We start from the raw sequence: 20,468 nt of genomic DNA, 5'->3' as shown, positions 1-20,468 counted from the left end.
TCCAAAAGGCCTGTAAGTCTTCCATGCCAAGAAAGAGAAGGTTTAGAAAATCCAACCCGTGGTGGACTAGAGAACTGACTGTCATCAAAAAGTCAGTATATAGGTTAAGACGTGCCATCCAGGTAGGGCGAGGAGAGCTCAATTACCTCACCCTTCACCAAGAGTACAGCGTATCTTTGAGGTACTACAGAAGGGAGGTGAGGAAGGCAAAACTCGCAAGCTGGCAAAAATTCGTCACGTCGCACGGCAACTCGGAGGCTTGGGGCTACGTTTATAAGCAACAAGCTGAAAAGCTCCGAGTTGAGAGGGTGGTCAACACCCTCCGGCGAGGCGAATACTCTACCAACACCGTAGAAGAGACAGCCGGCTACCTTCTGGATGTCCACGTCCCAGATGACCGGGAGAATGAGGATACAGATAGTCAAATCACAGTTAGGGAAAACGCGCAAGTTGCGCCAAATACGGCCGACGCTCCCATCTTCACGGAGCGAGAAGTGGCCGAGGTAGTTAAAAGTTTTAAAAATAATAAAGCACCCGGACCTGATCTAATCGAGGTCAGTGTCTTGAAAGTAGCATGTAGAACAATCCCCGGTCAGATAGTCAGGTTATTCAACGGGTGCCTTCAGTGGGGCGTCTTTCCCTCGATTTGGAAGGAGGGCTCATTACGAGTTCTTCTGAAGAGCGAGGACAGAGACGAGAAGGACCCGAAATCCTATAGGCCTATATGTCTCCTCTCTGTAGTAGGGAAACTTCTCGAAAAGCTTATTAAGCTTCGCCTGGAGGACACGTCGATGGCGCCTGATAAGGTCTCCGACCGGCAGTTCGGGTTCACGCCCGGAAAGTCGACGGAAGATGCTATCGTGGAGTTGCGGAGGATGGTCTCTGCCTCTGAAGAGAGGTATGCCGTCGCCCTGCTCTTTGATATTTCGGGTGCTTTCGACAATGTCTGGTGGCCCCTGGTCTTAGATAGCTTCAAAAATAGGAACTGCCCCAAGAACGTTTTTGGAGTGCTCCGGAGCTACTTCAGCGATTGAAGGGTGCAGATTGAATTAGGGCACGAGAAAGTTTTCAAGCAGGCAACGAGGGGGTGCCCGCAGGGCTCCGTTCTCGGTCCCACCTGCTGGAACGTTATGTTCGACGGCCTTCTTAAAGAATTAGAGAAAATAGCTCCGGGACAATATGCAGCTTACGCGGACGATTTAATAACAGTAATTAGAGGAAATTCGCGAAAGGAATTAGAACTGAAGGGTCAAATAATCGTTGATAGGATCGTAAATTGGTGCAAGTCCGCGAAATTGGAAATTTCGGAAAAAAAGACAGAAGCGATAGTATTGAAAAATAAAGATATATGTAGAGCACCGATTGGTAGAAGGGGAGGAGACCGCCCGGATAGGAAGCGGAAAACGAATACAAAAAAGGTAGACCTAGCAGGAAGACCCCCAACGATAAAAATAGGAGATAAAAGTATTAAATTCAAGAATTCCGTTAGATATCTCGGTGTCCATTTTGATAAAGGTATGAAAGTAGGGTGTCATTGTGAATATTTGAAAAATAAAGTAGAGTCACTATTCGCGAGATTGGGTAAGTTAGCTAGATCTACATGGGGTCTGAAATATAGGGCGCTCTCGACTATTTACAGGGGAGTGTTCGCTCCAACTGTGGCGTATGCCGCAGCGGGATGGACAGACCTTTGTACGGAGCGCGATATTAGGAAACTACAAAGTATACAGCGCAAAGTGCTTATTCCGGTGGTAGGCGCGTATAGAACGTCGTCGCGGGAATCATTGTGCGTTGTCGCCGGTGCGACCCCTGTCGAAATCCTCCTCCAGGAAGGCAGGGCTAGGTATGAAATTAGAAGAGCTAGGGACACCGATAGGAGAAGCTAGAGTCGCAGCGACAGATGAGGATGCGGTGAAACGCATCAAGGCAGAGGGTAGGAGGATGTGGCAGGCCAAGTGGAGCTCTTCGACGAAAGGCCGTACCACTTTTTCGTTTTTCAGAAACATCTCTGGGAGGATGGGCGCGCGGTGGATTCAACCTGACCGTTGGAGCGCGCAGGTGCTTACGGGTCATGGCGATTTCCGAGCACGCCTTGCGTCGCTCGGACTCGTCGACAGCGGCGCCTGTGACTGTGGCGGCGGTGAAGACACTGTACCGCACTTCCTTCTGGAGTGCAAAAGATTCGAAGCGCAGAGAGTCGCTCTGCGCGATATAGTAGGGGCTGACAGTTGGAGATGGCCGGAAGTAGCACCTTTCTTGGTGCAGACTCCAGAGGCCTTTTCCCTGTTCAGCGATTTCTGTAGAGAGTCGTTATGGATTAAGCAATCCGAGCAATAAGTAGGCGGGGGAAAAGTAATAAGTGTAGCGCGCGATATAAAAATAAAAATAAAAATAGATTCTGGGCCATTCACTCGGGGTGCGTCGGAGCCCTCGGGCGTGGGAGCGCAGCCTCGTAAACTTCTCGGGTCAACTGCGTTACCGGATGGTTAGGTATAGGAATTAGTCTTCTGTTAGGTAGGATTTCCAACCTTAATATCCAATGACGTGTTTGTCATATCCTTCCCAACAGTTTCATCCAAACCTCATATTCCTTCCCAACAGGGTCAGAGCGCGTGTCCAGGTACGGGACACGAATGAGCAGGCCTCCCCGTGGTCCCTGTAGGCGTGGCTAGGGTGCAGGGGGCGGCGGCTGGGCGCGTCCATCAACGCCAGGTGGGTAGTGTGTCCTGTTCGCTTCTCCGGGTGTGCAAAGGGGTGGTTGCACCAGTCATGGCTGAACTGCTCATCCTGCGTGCGAACCCGCAGGCGCTGCTGGATTTTTCTATCGCCCGGCTTTTGGGGTTTCGTTGGACAGTGGAGAGTATTGTGGCGTATAGCGTTCAACGCTCAGGTAGCAGGGGTTTTGTTCCTTTCGCGGTTCAACACCCTCACAATGAATGTCACACTGTGTGTGGCGTATAGCGTTCAACGCTCAGGTAGCAGGGGTTTTGTTCCTTTCGCGGTTCAACACCCTCACAATGAATGTCACACTGTGTCATCTGTGTAACTTGTTGGAAAACACCCTATATATATATGTTTTTGATATATTTCAAGGACATTTAAAAAGACCTATATACATTTATATATTTAGAAGCAGTAAACATTATTTAGTTAATATAGCTGTTTTTCGCAATCATCTATATCTTTTTTCTCAAAACTATAAATGATTTAATATGTACGGTCTATTTTAAGGACATAAAAATATTAACAGACAATGGATTAATATGAGGACATATATATGTTTATATATGGACTATTATGGGAACATAGATGTATAAAATTGAAATTGTTATATGTTTTAATACGATTTGAACTCAGCAATATCACCTTATAGCTATAATTGCGAACTATACTGTATTTTGCATAATTTAACTGTTTTATATGGATGGGTATTTTCGAGGACTTTTATAGTATGTACGTACTATAAAAGTCCTCAAAAATATCCATGTTCCCATAATAGTCCATATGTAAACATATATATGTTTTTATATCAATCTAATTGCCTGTTAACATTGCCTTTAACATTTATATGTTAAATCATTTATTATTTTGAAAAGAAAGATATCGATTTCTGTAAAATAGAAAGTGCAAATATGTACCATATGATCTATAAAACACTTGAATGATGTGTCGTGTGATTTATATATATCTATTAGTATCTGAGAAATTAATAATGGCATTCACATTTTTTACACAAAAGTAGCTATAGACATAATAACATAGATAGATTGAGCATGACGTGCGAGACCTAGTCGGCACGCGTAGGAAAGAGGGAACACAATAACTCATTCTTATTCTCTTTTCTCTCTCTAACAAAAAGTTGTTCTCTGTCTATTAGAAAGAGATGAGAAATTGAGATGTTTCATCTCTTTCGCACGCCAACTATGAACAAATATATATAGTGTATATTATTGGCAAACGTAGTAAGTATAGACTACTCATTCCCTATCTCTATGCCTGAACGGCGAGCGTAGCAGTTTAGAAAGAGAGCACGAAAAATCGGCAGAGTTGCTATCTCTGTTCAATTTGATTAGAAGAAGTATATTATGTAGTGGAAAGAATAGAGCTGAGTGGGGAATAGTAAAGCCGCAATAAATGCTCTTCTTATGTATGATAGAGAAAAAAAACTGCTTATTTTCTCTCTTTTTCTAAATCTCGACACTCTGCGAACGTCGATGAACAATCTATGCTTACTACATCTATGGCAGGCACATGGTACGCTCTATATACTACTATGTCTATGATAGTAGCTAACATAAGTAAAACTTGGCGCGTTATTCGTCATTCTGCTATAAAGTAAGTTTTTTTGGTAGCTGTATAAAATGTATTCATTAAGGAAACGTAATGTGTTAAAAGCAAAAGAAGAACAAAACACATTGGGAAGTAAGTATATTCCGGACATTACATTGTGTTTTATATAATACGTAAAAACATTGAATTATTTTTGCATTTTCATCATTTCAAGATATCCCAAGGAACACAACATAGTCAAAATGACGTCATTTTGACATCAGAATTACGTCACAGCAGAAAAAGTCAATATGATGATTTTTGGTTACAAAATTTGACTATTTATTGACGTCAAAAAAACGTCTTTGCAGTATGGGGATCCAATGGTAAATTTTTTTTAATTATAAGAATGAGATTAAAAACATGTTCTTCAATAAAATATGTGAAATTTATTGGAATATCTGATATTATTTTATATATGTATATAAGTACAATAAGTATATATATATATACTAGCTCTAAATATTAATAGCTCTACGACAGTGTTAAAAAAATAATATACTCGCAATTTTTTAAAAATTAAAGAAACTAAAACTATAATATTATTTATCCATACAGCATACATATTCAAAAGACGTTCAAAAGACATTTCGAAGATCTCTAAAAGATATCTTCGGAATGTCCTCTAAGCATCTTTTGGATATACATGTATACACTGTGGGTAAATATTAAATAACCAATCAAAATATATCGTAGATTATGCCTGCTTATATACCTATCTTATATATAGTTAAATTGCACATTATATAAATTGCTGCATAAAACAAGTACTAATAATATATATCACATTTTAGTAATATCTATTTTTATGAAACGCATTTACACCACTCGCTGAGCACTTGTACTAAACCAGCACTTCACGTAATTTTCGGGTTTATCTAGGTCAGCTTTATTACCAAACTTCTGCAAAATAGTGGCTGCAAAAAGAAACATTATTCGATCAACTATTTTGAAATGAAAGTGTCATTTATGATTGAAATACATCACACAGTTGAAGATTTAAAAATATCAATCAGTTTAAAAACATAATTAGTTGCAAAAATCACTTTAAAAGACCAATTCAAATAATTTAAAGGAAATAAAGAATAATTAGTGTTAATACAGAATGAACAATTTCAAATAAACTAATGTAATTTTATTCAAATTTTGGAGATATTAAAATTTCTGTTAAAGTTAAAAGATATATAAAATAAATTATAAATTTAAGATCAAATATAATCTAAAATAATTCTAAAAGTTAATAATTTAAAATAAAATAATTCTAAAAGTTAATAATTTAAGTTAATAATTTAATCGGATTATAAAAATTACCCTAAAAGTTAATTTATGTCAATTGTATGATTCTTTGGATTCTTTCAAAATGTGAAGTATCATTTTAGATTTCATTTATCAGTTGTAATAAAATAATGACGCAAAACTAAATTACCTTGAATAGCCTCATATGTTTTGCTGCTATTAAAAGCAATTTTAGTCTTCTGAGTGCCTCCCCAGCTAATACATCTGGCAAGGGAATTTGTAATTATTTTAGGGAGTACAGACTGTACAGCAGCAACTTCTGATTCTTGGTTTTTAATTTTTGCCGCGAAGACATCTACCTGTACAATATTTCACAGATTTAATTTATACATATAAATTAATTAAGCCAAAATACATAGTAAGATGCAAATGGAAAAATGTGTAATTTTAGGCAATTAAAAATGGAACAAACTGCTGAGATATTTACTACATATGTAAATATATTGTCATCTGCAAGAATATCTTCCAGAGTATTCCATTCTTTTTCAGTACGTAAAGGAAATGCAGGAATTCCGTGTGGTCGCTTCAATTTTACTTCTTCTGGAAAGAGCTTCCTTAAGATACGATCTAATTTAACTTCCATATGGTCGAGCTTGACGCGTATTTCTTCTTGAACTTGAACATTGTCGATAAAATGGTCAATAATATCCGATGTGATATTATGATTGACAATGTTATCATTTCTTTTTCCCTTCTTGCGGAAAAAGACGCCAGAACCTGAAAAAAATACATTGTATGTATAATTAAATTATAGTTGAAAACAAATTAAATAGTTAGTTAACAAATTAAATAACACGTTCTCACTTTCCAAAGATGACTTTGCAGCATCTTTTTGTTGACTGTGTTCTTCAAATTTCTCTATATTATCACTACATTCGTCACTTTGGAAAATTTCATCCTGCTTTTTTTGATCTTTTACTTGGTGCAGTGTAGATGTTGAGAGAAGTGAATCAGAAGTGATACCTGAAACAATTTTTTTTAAATAATTAAAGCTTACAATCTATTCTATCTAATCTATGTAATGCGGAGGAATTTCAAAGTCCCGTTGTATTACTGTCATTTTTTTTGCACTCATAACATATTATAGATAAAAAGAAAAACAAAAAAATAAACAAAATTTCGTTTTAAATTGTATGAATGAAACAGCGTATGTTTTTTTCCATATTAAGTAAACATTTTCTTTTATCCACCACTTACATTGTGAGTATAGGTGGATAAAAAAAGTAATGCTCGCTCAACATAGAATAAAATAATTTAAGAAATATGAAAAAATATTTTGCAAATAAAATAAAGAAAAAAAGCTTACTGTCACTATCCAACGGAACTGTAAACGTGCTGCAAGAAGGTTGATCTGCAAATTCAAATGTACACGGAAGATCAGCAATATTTATGTTTTCTATATCTCGAGGACTCTCCTTATAGTTGACAATTTCTGTAACAACATAATTGTGAAGCGTACACAAAAATACAAATATGACACAAATAAGTACAATTACGAGTCTTGATACTGAAAGATTTATTACTTTTTGGTGTTGATTTTTTGGGAGACATTTTATCATTTTTATTTGTTTTTATGAGTTTTTTCACGATTTTTTTTTCAAATAAGATTCGTTGAACTCCAAACTTTTGGAATGCGAAATCTGAGCTTTCAATGCAGCAAGTTGGTCCCTGATATTTGTTGCAGGGGCTGGTACATTATTTACTTGAGAAACATCTTCACTCTCCTCATTATCTGTATATTGCATCTCTCGACGGAATTTTGCTGCAATAGTCCGCTTACGTTTCATACACTTATTTTCTTTTTCTGAGTTTTCATCATCAGAACTCTGAATAAATCTGGCTGGAAGTTGACGCTTTCGCGGTTTTTCATAATCAGTTTCTATATTGGAGTCTATAGGTTGATCTTCGGCAGCTATTATAGCGGCTTTACGAGCCAGGTTAAAAGTTTCTGGAAAAAACACGAAAAGAAACAATACTTCAGTATCCGTAACTGAACCAAGTGCGTACAACTTATAACTACTTACTGTAACTGTGCAAGAACTCAACATTAACTTCTTCCCAATCTTCTTGCGCTTCTACTAGAGACTTAACCAGTTTCGTAGAGCATTTGATTTTAGTGGGATACATAACTTTTTCTTTAGATTTATTCATCCATTTAGTTGGCACCACGCATATACCATCATCCGGCCAAACAACAACTGAAAACTGTCATGAAACAGAAAAAATAAATAAAATAAAGAAGAAAACACTTTGAAATACATAAAAACTCATAAAGCGATATACATAATCCATTTTTATATTTAACGTTCTTATTATATATATTATTCATATCTAACAAATAAAAAAAAAATTAATGTAGTTTATATAGAATAACTAATAGAATAATCAATAAAATAAACATTTTTATTTGATTTAAGTAAAAAAAGGGGTAAAAGGTTTTTAAAATTGAAATTTTATAACAGTTTAATATCTCACCATTATTTTATTCTTGTCCAGCATGAACGAGCGGAATACATAAATAATTATTATTGGCAGGAATCAGAATGCATTTCTGAAGAACCTGAGTAAAAGGCCACACTTTTTCAGCTTCCTCAAGTTGTGATACCTTACAAATACCTATGTCCGTAGATTGAATAGGAAATGTAAAGAAATCACAAATGTTTTTAAATTTATGTCCATGTAAAGAAATTCGTGTGCCACGATAGGAACAAGTAATTTTTGTAAGAACGACTATTTCGCCACTTTTTTATTTAAAGCAACAATCAGCTTCTGACGTAGAAAGTGTCATTCCGTGCGCAGTTAACTTGGAATAAGTCTCTACTTCATCGTCTTCTCCGTTATGTTTTTTACTTAGTTCAATACGCTCTTCATCAATTATATCTTTTTGCATAAGTCGGCCTTCTCTTTCAAAATCTCTATTATAAAGTTGCTGAAGAGGCATGTGTGTTGCTCTTAGGCAACGCTTAATGATACCCAAATAATTTTCGTACTTAAAAGCACTGAAATTACTAAGCGCAAGATGCTGTGTGCGGCATTCCATAGCTAAGTGACAAAGTGCATGAATGTAATAAGTAACAAATTCATTTCCAGATTTCCAGAAGATTCCATTTCCAGAAGATATCCACAGCATGACGAACAAATGAACGGAGAAGCAAGTCTGCTATTTGAATCATACCATCCTTTTCAACTAAAAGTGGGCTTGAAAGAATGTACACTCCGCATTGCAGAAATAAATAGTTTATGTATAGATTTTGATCAAGCAAACTGAACACCTTTAATCCGTCGTAAAGAAGAATTCTTCTAAATTCCGATGCCTTGTATCTTCCGAAATACGATAAGTTACGAGGTCTTCTGCAAAATTCTACCGGAATATAAGGTTTAATTTCGTCAATTGCTGCGGAAATAGCAGCCCTGTCGTGCACTGAAATTTGTCCTCGATTTAGTCCTTGTTTTCCCAAAACAAATTCCAACCACCGCTGGAAAACTCCGCTATACAGAAGGTGCATTTCATCCAATCTAAACTGAGACACCATACCGATTCCAATTTCTTCTAATGGAGATGTGATCCCGGGAATATGATGGGCAGCATCTGTCTTTAATCTGAACTCTTCATCATTGCGAAGAAATGCATCACAATCTAGAAAAATTTCTCTATTTTTATAACGTACACCAGTAACGTGGCATTTTTCACAAGCTTTTCTTGATGTATGTCCTCTAATACATTTTATAAACGCCCTTGCGGGAGCATCTAGAATAAAATTCCGTATTTCAACACGATACGTAGTGTCATTAAATATAATTCCATTTATCATTAAAGTGGAAAGTTCGTCCACAAATTGTCGCAAGAAGGGTTCTAGTGGAGGTTTACCCTCTCCATAATAAACTGCTATTATGAACGGTTCCTTCTCATCTACAAGGCATCCCAATATTGGCCAGAATGTCTTACGTGAACTAGAATATAATTCTAGACCGTCAATGTTAACGTCAAATCGTATACATTCTCTTGTAGATAGATACTTTTCTGACAGCCGCGATAAAACACTGTGGTAAATTCCTTTATACCAGAATTTGTCGTTTCCCATATTCACAAGATTTGTAATTCTAGGAGTTTTTAATAAAGTTCAAGAGGTTTTTGGTAGAATAGGAAACATTATCTGCAGTATTTTGAGAAGTGTATCAATTTTTTTGCAGGAAACCTCTTTCATGGCCCATTTCTTCAATTCGCGTAGAATATACGCATTTCTATTTTCATTATCATCGCGTAAAGCTCTTAGATTTTCGACTTCAACTATTTCGCAGGCATCACTGGATTCTGAAGAATCTGATTCATACTCTGGATTATTGCTATCACGACTACCATCGTCTGAATCTTCATTAGATCTTATATCACTGTCACTGCTCTTTTGCATTTTAGCAATGCTGGACTTCTCGATATTATTCCTATCACAATCGGATTCTTCATTATGTTCGCCTTCGATGCTATCAGTGCTACTTGAAAGAGGTGAGAGATTTAAGATGTTTCCAATACGCTTCTGCAAGTTTATAACACGCAAACGCGTCGCTGCTTTTGTCACCGCCTTCCGACTAATTTTTCTTTTACGACTCTACATTTAATAGAGAAAACAAAGTATGTAGTTGCTTTAACTTAAATAAATATAAGCTTTTTATATAAAAGCTTCTTATTTTATCTGTGACACATTTCATGCATAATTGCCAAAGAGCAAGCTAAGTTTTAAACTCTATTGAGGTTGAATATTATGTATTGACACATGCATTAATGCAAATTATGTATCATTTTTATGTATCATTGGCAAATAAAGATTTTATACTGCAAAGTATTGTCTTTAGATATTGTATAACTCAGAATTTTGTTTGACAATATAACTCTTTTTTTATTTATTTAAATTGTATATTTTTTATATTAAATTACATCTCTTATATGTCATATTATGTAACATAATTTAAATAATTTCATTATATTTATTATATTTTATATTTTATTATATTTTAAGTCAATATACACATATATTTATATACATAAAGATTATATGAATCAACTTACTGTTGCTCACATACACACAATAAATAAATGAATAATTAAAAATGTAGTTAAAAATTTTTTACTAATAGTTAAAAAATTATACATAAATATTTACATATGTGTTTGCTCTAAATATAAAAGTTGTTTTAATACCTATAATTTTGTGTATTTATTAATGCAATTGACTAAATAGTAAAATTGCTACAAAAATTCACACTTGCAAAAATATTAGTTAAGTAAACTCTTTAAAAATTGTTTAAAGAAAATGTATAATTTTCTATAATTAATTATATATTATATATTATAAGTAATTATATATTATGTGTATATTCTATAATTAATTAAAATTATATCTCGATATGTTGTAATAATTTAATGAATTAAAATAGTAAGAGTGTCTATGTTTAAATCTTGTAAAAAAATTCCTTAATTTTTCAAATAATTTTTATATTGCAATGTAATAATAATTCTATCAATTAATTTGTATTCAATTTTTGAAATATACTCAAATTTATCATTAAGCTTCTTTTAAACAAAAAATGATTCATGATCTAGACAATTAACAAACAAGTTACATTAAATTAAATATTAACTTTGTCAATTATTTTCTGTTGCGTAGTATCATAGATGTATAATAAATAGACTGCGTGTTCCCTACTTCAACCCTATTAAAAAGTATTCTCACTTTAAAAAGAGTTTTCTGAAACCGTAGCCTCCTTCTTGGCTAATAAATGTAATAAATGTACTGAATAATGAAGTTAGGCATTATGAGCTATGAAAGACATTAGATAGACTGAAAGAGAGCTAGGGTTCAAAACATGTTGTCTCGTTTCAAAGTGAAGACAACTTTTCAGCGCAGTCTATTTATAATACATGAATGCGTAGTATATGAATTATTATATTATATCGCAGAAAAATTGAATTATAAACACAATAGTTTGTCATTACTAGCAAAAGAAACATGAATCTAATTTGTTTCATGATTGTCTAGGTCATGAAATGCATGAATACATGCTTAAGCAAGCAAAATTCGTATTTGTGCATGGTTATACTTACTGGTTTTGCAGCATCCTCCATTTTGAATTATAATATAATAATGCTCTTTTTCTTATACTGGCTATTAGATTATCTCCACGGATCTTGCTAGAAATTTGCTCTCACAAGACTCCAAAGATTACAATTTCGCTGCAATAACAATAATAATTATTAATTATTATTAATTAAAATTATCTCATTGTCAGACACATATAATATATCTTTAAAATATATATAATGTATAATAATATCTCTAATATTTAATATATAATATCCTCTCTCTTTAAGTCTTCTTTAACGTAATTAATATATGCACATTTTTTACACATAACTGATATACATATCCCATAAAACATTAAGATATACTTAGTACATACAATGTATATACATTTATGTATATTGTATATTCTATGTATATACTTCCTTATGTAATTTATATATAAAGAATATGAAATGTATGTGCAAATGAAACCGGATTAATGTACATAGGAGATCCATGATACATACATATGTATATGATAAGTACAATCTATGTACATGTATTATGTATATACATTTCCTGTATATACCATGTGTATACAAAGTGTACATACATTAGATATAAATCATAAAACATTATAATATACCTAGTATATACATTTATGTATATTCTACGTATATACTTTTTTATACGTGTTGATACATAGAATATGAAATGTATGTGCAAATGTAACCGGAACAACATACATAGAATATCCAGTACATACATATGTATGTACGTGTTATTAGTACAGTTTATGTATATACTTTATATACATTATTTTTATATATAGCATGTATACATATACTAATTATAAGGACACGCATTATTCCTTCAGTTAATAAATACTATATATTTATATTTACAAATATAAAATTATTATAAAATAAGATATTCTGCATGTTCATATGCACATTCAACATATAATATATATATCATACAAGCTCACATGTATATGTATTACAGATATATACCCTGATATGCGTTTAAATTCATTTATTAAGATATTTCTGTATGCATACATCTGTACATACATATATGTGAGCTTGTATAATATGTATTATTGTATGTTGAATGTGCATATGAACATATGGAATATCTTATTTTATAATGATTTTATATTTGTAAATATAAATATATAGTATTTATTAGCTGAAGGAATCATGCGTGTCATATACATACATGCATTATTATATGCGTTATGTGTGTGTGTGCGTGCCTGCGTGCGTGCGTGCGTGCGTGCGTGCGTGCGCGCGTGTGTGTGTGTGTGTGTGTGCAATAGTCATATAGAATGACAAAAGGAAAGAATTAATATAACAAACTAGAAAAAAAGACAAGTTTGGAATTGAAAAGAATACTATAATTAATAATAAATCATACATATTATTACACTTTTTTTTTCTTTCTATCTGTCTCATAAAATAAAAAAAAGGCTTACAGTATTAATTGCTTAAAGCATTCTTTTTCTTCTTTTTGTTTCATAAAATAAAAAAAAATTGCACATTTCTTCTTTGTTTTTTATCATAATACAATTAGATATAAGAATCTATCTATATAGTATTGTAACTTAACACAAAAATAAATAGAAGAACTAATGTTTCTCTATTATAATATAAAAACATAAATTTTCATTATATTAAATATATTATACACACATGTATAATCTCGAACATAGATTAAAGCTAAAGCTTAACATATTTTGAACCTTGAACATTATGCATCTGGATTTTTTATATTGTTAATGAGTTGATTCTTCAATTTCAACTCTTTGAGGAGCTATATTTTTGCCTTTGTTATTATTGTTAAAGCGATCTTTACTCCTTACAAGCCACGCTTTTATAAAACATATTATTTCTGAATCTGTACATTCTTGAGCGTTTTTATTAAGGCGTACAGCAGCTGTAAATATTTTCACAAAATATTATAAAAAATATATTTGTATATATATATATTTCAAAAATATTATAAATTTATTAAAAGTGTCGATGTATATATGTGTATATATCAATAAATAAATAGTAAAATATACTATAAATATAATATATATATAATATAAATAAAAAATAAAGATAATTATTTACAATTTTTATAAATATAAATGATATTTCTTTAAACAATTCTTTAAACATTCTTTTTGTTTCCTTTGTTTTTTAATTATACATACTGTAAGCTTTAATTACTAAGAAACGATAGTCACTGCACGTAGCAAAACTAATATGTGTCAGGATGGGATCAACGGAGCGGTAGGCGGAATAAAATAAATGTCCAGAGGCCCTTGTGTGTTGTTGACGCACTTTATTGCGCACCATGTGCCTCGTCTGAGTTCCGGTCTAGAACTGCCTGACTAACTTTTCTCGCATACAGTTCTGTTCGATTCTTTACTTTCGAGATTAGGGGTCTATATATATATATCGATCTAACTAAGTATCGAGATGTAGGTCGCCATTTATAAAATACGTTCTGGACAACCTTAATCTAGTTTCTTATTCGTGATTGGCTTACAGCTCGGCCAATCCTGCGAGTACATTCGTCCCGGATGTTTTAATACATGAAACAAACAAAATATAATACGATGACAATGTTTTCGCACCGATAAAAATAAAAATAAAATATGTCGCAAACAAAAGCAAAAATTATAAAAAATGTTCATAAATCAGTCTCTTCGGGCTTTTCTGCCAATCACAGTTCTGTTACTGAGTATCACTTCACTGCTTAAATGCTACTTAACTTAAATACAATGTGTAATCTTAAATATTAGACCTTAAAATATTAAGCCTTAATCTTAATTCAATTCAGATAACGGTTTAAACCATAGTTTCAATCGGTCAGGTGAAAGAATTGAATTATAGGGTTTCTGAGTTATCGGAAACCCAGGAATATCTTCAATAACATAACGATTTTTGTTAAGGACTTTGGAAACCAAATAAGGACCTTTATATATAGGTTTTAGTTTACGATCTTCACCGGGCTTGGAAGCCGAGTCACGTATTACAACATAATCTCCTGGTTGATACAGAGGTGGTTTTTTATGTCTTTGATCGTAATATTCCTTGTTATATTGCTTGATTTTATTGGTAGCTTCTACGGCTATTTCTCGACTTACGGTTCTATCTTCGTTCAAATTCAATTCTGTTTTGGCTAAGGTACAGAGAAATGAAGTTAAATCTGAATCTGGTCGATTACGTAACTCATAGCCCAATAATAATTTTGATGGGGAGGCTTTAATGGATTTATGATACGTATTGTTCATTACGTATTGGATGTCATTTAGACAATCAGACCAAGTAGCTTGATTTTCCACTACCTTTCTAAGAGAGGATTTTAAAAATCTATTAATTCTTTCCACCAATCCGTTCGCCCATGGTGCAGCTACGGCTACCAGATGATGTTTAATCATTCTATTTTTAAGAAATTCGGCAAATTCACCAGAAGTAAACGCAGTTCCTCGATCCGAAATTAAAACTTTCGGGTTACCGAAGGTAGAAAAGATAGGATTTAAATGTTTGATTACTTCCTTTGAACTAGTCGTTTTGCAAGGACAAAGCCAAGTGAATCTAGTGAAAGCATCAACCAATACTAATATATGTTTATATCCATTTAGAGTTATAGTCAAAGGACCAAAATGATCTAAGTGTACTACGTCAAATGGGACATCTGGTGTTTCTGTAGTTTGCAGATTTCCTCGTTCACAATTTGAAGAAGCGTTGGCGAATACACACACCATACAATTATTTATATGTTCTCTCAGTTTACTACGCATAGACGGAAACCAGTAATTAACTCTCAGACTCTCAAATGATTTATCAAATCCGCAATGCGCTAAATTATCATGATATAAGTATAACAAATGTTTAACCATAGTGTCAGGTACGAAAAATCGTGGCTTATCCAGACACTTACGATATACTAGTCCTTCTATAAGAGTAAACTTTTCGTGCTCAGCTTTCTCTAGTTGCTGGGCCAGTAATTGGATTTGAGGATCAGCAAGCTGTTTAACTTGCAACTCTTTTTCTATAGATACCGATTCAATTGTAGAAACAATACGGCTAAGAGCATCTACGTGAACCATTCTCCGGCCTTCGCGATGCAAAACTTTAAATCTATAATCCTGAAGTCGAAGCGTCCATCTCGCGATTCTTGGATTCAAATGAGCCTTGTTCAGAGCATAAACTAGCGAATAACAATCAGTAATCACTGTAAAGTTAAGGCCATAAAGGTAAATATGAAATCTCTCTATTGCTTTTACTACCGCTAAAGTTTCCAATTCAAAAGAATGATATCTGCTCTCTGCAGAATTGGTAGTTTGACTGTAGTAGGCTATGGGAGCCCATTGACCCGATTTTTGCTTTTGCAATAAGATAGCAGCTACTGCGATAGAACTAGCATCCGTATGCAGTTCTGTTTCTAACAGTGGGTTATATAGTCTTAATACAGGGTATGCTATTAGACAATCTTTTAAATGAGCAAAAGCTTGTTGACAATTATCATCAAAACAAAATTGAGTAGATTTCTTCAGAAGATTATGTAGAGGTTTAGCGGTTGAGGCAAAATTAGGTATGAATTTCCTGAAATAACTTGCCAAACCTAAAAATCTCTGTAACTGTTGTACATTAGATGGGACGGGAAAATTCTGAACTGCTTTTACATGTCTATCACTCAGGGTAATACCCGTTGTCGAAATAACGTAACCTAAATATTCTATTTTTGTTTTCAGGAAGCAACATTTGTTATAATTTAAATCGAATTCATAGCTTTTCAACAACAATAATGTTTGCTTTAAAACATCTAAGTTTTCCGCAATTGTGGAAGAGGGTATCAAAATGTCGTCTATATACACGATAACTAGATCCTTTCTAATAAGAGGCTGTAAAATTTGAACAATTCTTTTTTGAAATTCGGCAGGAGCTTCACAAAACCCGAATGGTAATCTGGTATATTCAAATTGCCCATCTGGAGTAGCAAACGAAAAATATTTCATGAAATCTGGATGAATCTTTATTAAATGGAATCCATCCTTTAAATCCAGTAAGGTGAAAATAGTTTTATTCCCTAACCTGGATAAACAATCTTCTATCAAGGGAAAGGGGTATTTTTGTTTAACTACACGTGCGTTTAGAGGTCTTAAATCAACACAAAGTCTTAACTGTCCATTTTTCTTTCGAACAGGTACCACTCTCGCACAATACGGCGATTGGCTATATTGTATGATTCCCCTATTTAGTAAATCGTCAGTTATCTGTCTAATTTGTAGACGTTCATTATACGCAAAACGTCTGGGCGCGAAAGCGTATACAGAATCGTCTTTAAGTGTTACTTTTACACTATAGTCGTCTTCAACGATAGGAACTTTAGTTTCATTAACTGTTCTTAACAAATCAGTCAGTTTTTTATCAATTTTTTCATCAAAATCAGTTTTAATATTCGATAATTTAATATCCCAATCATTTGAGGGATTTTCTAAAACGTCTGTTGACGCAACCTCATTGAACAATTTAACTTTTTCAGCTAAATCTATATCAGCTGATTTACGTATTATTATTGTTAAATCGTTATCGTTGTAGAAATCACGACCTAAAACTATGTCATTAGACCAAAAATAGTTATCTAAAATATGAAGTTTAACCTTAGTCTCGTGCGTCGGTAGAGCCGACAATTTCAATGTAACAGTCTTAGAACCAATAACTGAAATCTTTGTATCGTTTAAAGCTTTAAATTGGTTTACTACTGGTTTGTCAAAGTGAGCATTATTATCAATAAATTTTTTGTACGTTGACAACCGAACAAAAGAGGCCGGACTACCGGTATCGAGTAAAGCTAACAAATTGCACGTAATATTATTTAAAGAACAAATTTCAACAGTTGAGTTACTTATCTCAAACCTTCGAGTCGAATTCTTATCGAGGCAGGCTACCGTTGGCAGATCCTCCTTAGATTCTTCGGCTGCTGCTACCGGGGCTGCTGACGCTGATGACGTGAGTGAAGACTGCTCTTTTCGCTTTAGTTTGTAGCAATCCGACTTGATGTGTCCTTTCACTTTGCAGTAATTGCAAACAAGATCCTTTGAACTCTTCGCAAGAAGAGAAGTAGTTTTCTTCGTTAAGTCAGTAGAATCCTTAGTTTTTTCCTTCCTTATTGGAGGAGGCGAGTTCCTTTTGGATGGAGCACCGCAAGAACTAACAAGATGATCCATATCTTCCAGAAATTCTTCTATTGATTCAGATTTCCGCATTGCAGCAATTCCTCTGAGAGACATATTACCAATACCGTTTATTAATAATTGAATACGGTCACGAACTGGCAACTGAAGATGATGCATCATTTTTAACTTTTGATTAGCGTATTCTTGAAAGCTTTCCTTAGGGTAGATCCATTTACGAGCGTCCACTTTCTGCATCGCAACGTGGAAAGGAACCCTTCTTTTGAATCTTCTTACGATGGCTTCTTTAAACGTATTCCATGTTATTCCAGCAAGGTTAGTTTCCAAATCGAACCAATCTCTAGCGTACTTCTGCAACTTGCTAGTACATGCTAACAAAGTGATATTATCCGAAATTCCATGCACACTGGCTGCTAATTCAACCCTACGTACCCAAAGTTCGACATCTTCGTCTTCCGTTCCACTATAGACGGGAATCTGGCTCGCCAACAACGATACCGCTTGAGCAGGAGGTACGTTTGACAGCGATTGATTAGTTGAACTATTCGTTGTACTAAACGGACTTAATGGTATCACAGCAGGTTCAGGATTAATAAAAGAGGTAGATTGACTTCTATTAACATTACCTTGATTGTTATCCATCAATTGAGCAATCATAGCCCCTTGAGCTTTTATTTCCTCATGATATGTCTTCATTTGCTCTTGCTGACATCTTATTTGTTCCAATAAACTAGAAAATGCTGATTGCCAAGCATTATCTGCGGATTGAGCGGAAGTATTTGCGGATTGAGCGGAAGTACTATTTGTTCCACTTTCACTAGATGCGGCTGCATCCCTTAAATCAATCGATTCTCGATTCTCACCACGTGTTTCCTTTGCGGCAAGATCCACTAAGGCGTCGATGCATTTATGATGAGCCTTAAGAGGGGTAAGACCGTATCTCTCCATTAATTTCATGAGGTCCACTAACGAGAGCTTCTCTAATCTCGCACGATCCAACTCCTTTTTGTGATCCATTTCTAATGTGTATCACCTTCACTAATTAGTCGAACGGTCTAAATGTTTAACTCAATAACCGTAACATCGTGTCCAGTTGCACAAGACAAGAGCCAATCAGCACGTGTCGTTCTGGTGACAAACCAATAGAGCGTAGCGTCTAACAAAATGGTTGCCACGATGCAAGCCAATCATCGACGGCGACTCTTATGAGGCCCGAAAATGGCGGTACTAACGCGAACCGACGCGATGACCACGCGGACGCGATAAAGATGGCGGTGGATAAAGGACATTAATTGATCCTTGCTGCACTGTGCACTAATGTGCTCAACACCCTTACAGTTAATGTGCACTAATGTATCAAATACAACCGTAAACGGTCCAAATCGATCACAGTTGATCACAAATCCGGTCAAACCGATGGTTCGAATCCCACTTCTGATGCTGTAAGCTTTAATTACTAAGAAACGATAGTCACTGCACGTAGCAAAACTAATATGTGTCAGGATGGGATCAACGGAGCGGTAGGCGGAATAAAATAAATGTCCAGAGGCCCTTGTGTGTTGTTGACGCACTTTATTGCGCACCATGTGCCTCGTCTGAGTTCCGGTCTAGAACTGCCTGACTAACTTTTCTCGCATACAGTTCTGTTCGATTCTTTACTTTCGAGATTAGGGGTCTATATATATATATCGATCTAACTAAGTATCGAGATGTAGGTCGCCATTTATAAAATACGTTCTGGACAACCTTAATCTAGTTTCTTATTCGTGATTGGCTTACAATACATTAAGCAATATTATTTTACATAGTTCCATTCAAAAAATATACTTTATTATATTTATTTATGCTAAAATTGAAAAAGACAAAAATAAAAATAATTATAAAAGAATTATAAAACTTATAAAAATAATTTAATAACTTACAGAGAATAACAGATGCAACAGCTAAATTTTTGAAAACTTTCTTTTTCTTAGCTCCTTCCCAAGAATAAGACATACCAACTTCATTGGTAAACACACGATACATTATTCTCCGTACGATTTCTTTAATACAAGACCCTCCAATACGGCTTAAATTTTGAGACTAAAATAATAAGATCATTATTTATTTATATTTTAAATATAATAGTATATAATATAATAGTATAATATAATTAAATAATATTATCAAATAAAATAGTATAATTTTTACAATCTTTTTAAATGTAAAAAAAGGTGACATATAGAAAATATAAAATATACAAATAAAATATATTACAAATTATTTATATTTTTAAATATATTGTATATATAATCTTTACAGATTTTGTTAAATATAAAAAAAGAGACATAAAGTCAAGTTAGACATAAAAATTTAAATATAATAAAAAATTGTAAAATATTAAATATGATATAATATTATTATTTTTTTAACACTATTATATATTAGTAGAAAAATATTTTGATTTCTCTTACCAAAATTGTCTTATTATCTTCTGAATTCATTAACCAGTCTTCCAATTCAGCCAAAGAATTTTTATTTAATGGAAATGATTGTATAATTTCGGGCATTTCATTACATACAGATTGTTTTTCTCCATCTGCTTTATTTTT

General features: G+C 33.8%; 2 protein-coding genes across 3 annotated transcripts in view; one reads left to right on the top strand and one right to left on the bottom strand.

Annotated features, from left to right (window-relative positions):
• The first annotated feature begins 737 nt into the window (after positions 1 to 737).
• Positions 738 to 20,468, top strand: part of LOC137001587 (uncharacterized) — a 40,995-nt gene continuing 21,264 nt past the window's right edge. The window contains exon 1 of the mRNA XM_067360700.1: positions 738 to 4,655. The gene's annotated coding sequence lies outside the window, so the exon portion shown is untranslated. The remainder of the gene's footprint in view (positions 4,656 to 20,468) is intronic.
• On the bottom strand, positions 4,649 to 20,448 carry LOC105669272 (uncharacterized). Of its 2 annotated transcripts, XM_067360699.1 has the most exons (11): positions 20,331 to 20,448; positions 19,800 to 19,959; positions 11,723 to 11,851; positions 8,101 to 10,229; positions 7,650 to 7,830; positions 7,149 to 7,573; positions 6,932 to 7,057; positions 6,430 to 6,588; positions 6,053 to 6,342; positions 5,756 to 5,924; positions 4,649 to 5,246 (listed from the first exon to the last, which is right to left on the bottom strand). In XM_067360699.1, exons 6-11 carry the CDS (start codon positions 7,174 to 7,176, stop codon positions 5,149 to 5,151), a joined length of 870 nt encoding a protein of 289 aa, XP_067216800.1. In that variant the 5' UTR covers positions 7,177 to 7,573; positions 7,650 to 7,830; positions 8,101 to 10,229; positions 11,723 to 11,851; positions 19,800 to 19,959; positions 20,331 to 20,448; the 3' UTR covers positions 4,649 to 5,148. The 2 variants fall into 2 exon arrangements, with proteins under 2 accessions (XP_067216800.1, XP_067216799.1); XM_067360698.1 differs by having other exon boundaries at positions 6,932 to 7,573.

This window comes from Linepithema humile, chromosome 8, assembly GCF_040581485.1.
Source record: "Linepithema humile isolate Giens D197 chromosome 8, Lhum_UNIL_v1.0, whole genome shotgun sequence".
Classification (NCBI taxonomy): Eukaryota; Metazoa; Arthropoda; class Insecta; order Hymenoptera; family Formicidae; genus Linepithema; species Linepithema humile.
Note: the sequence above shows the minus strand (reverse complement) of the source record. Positions and strands in the feature narration are given on the sequence as shown.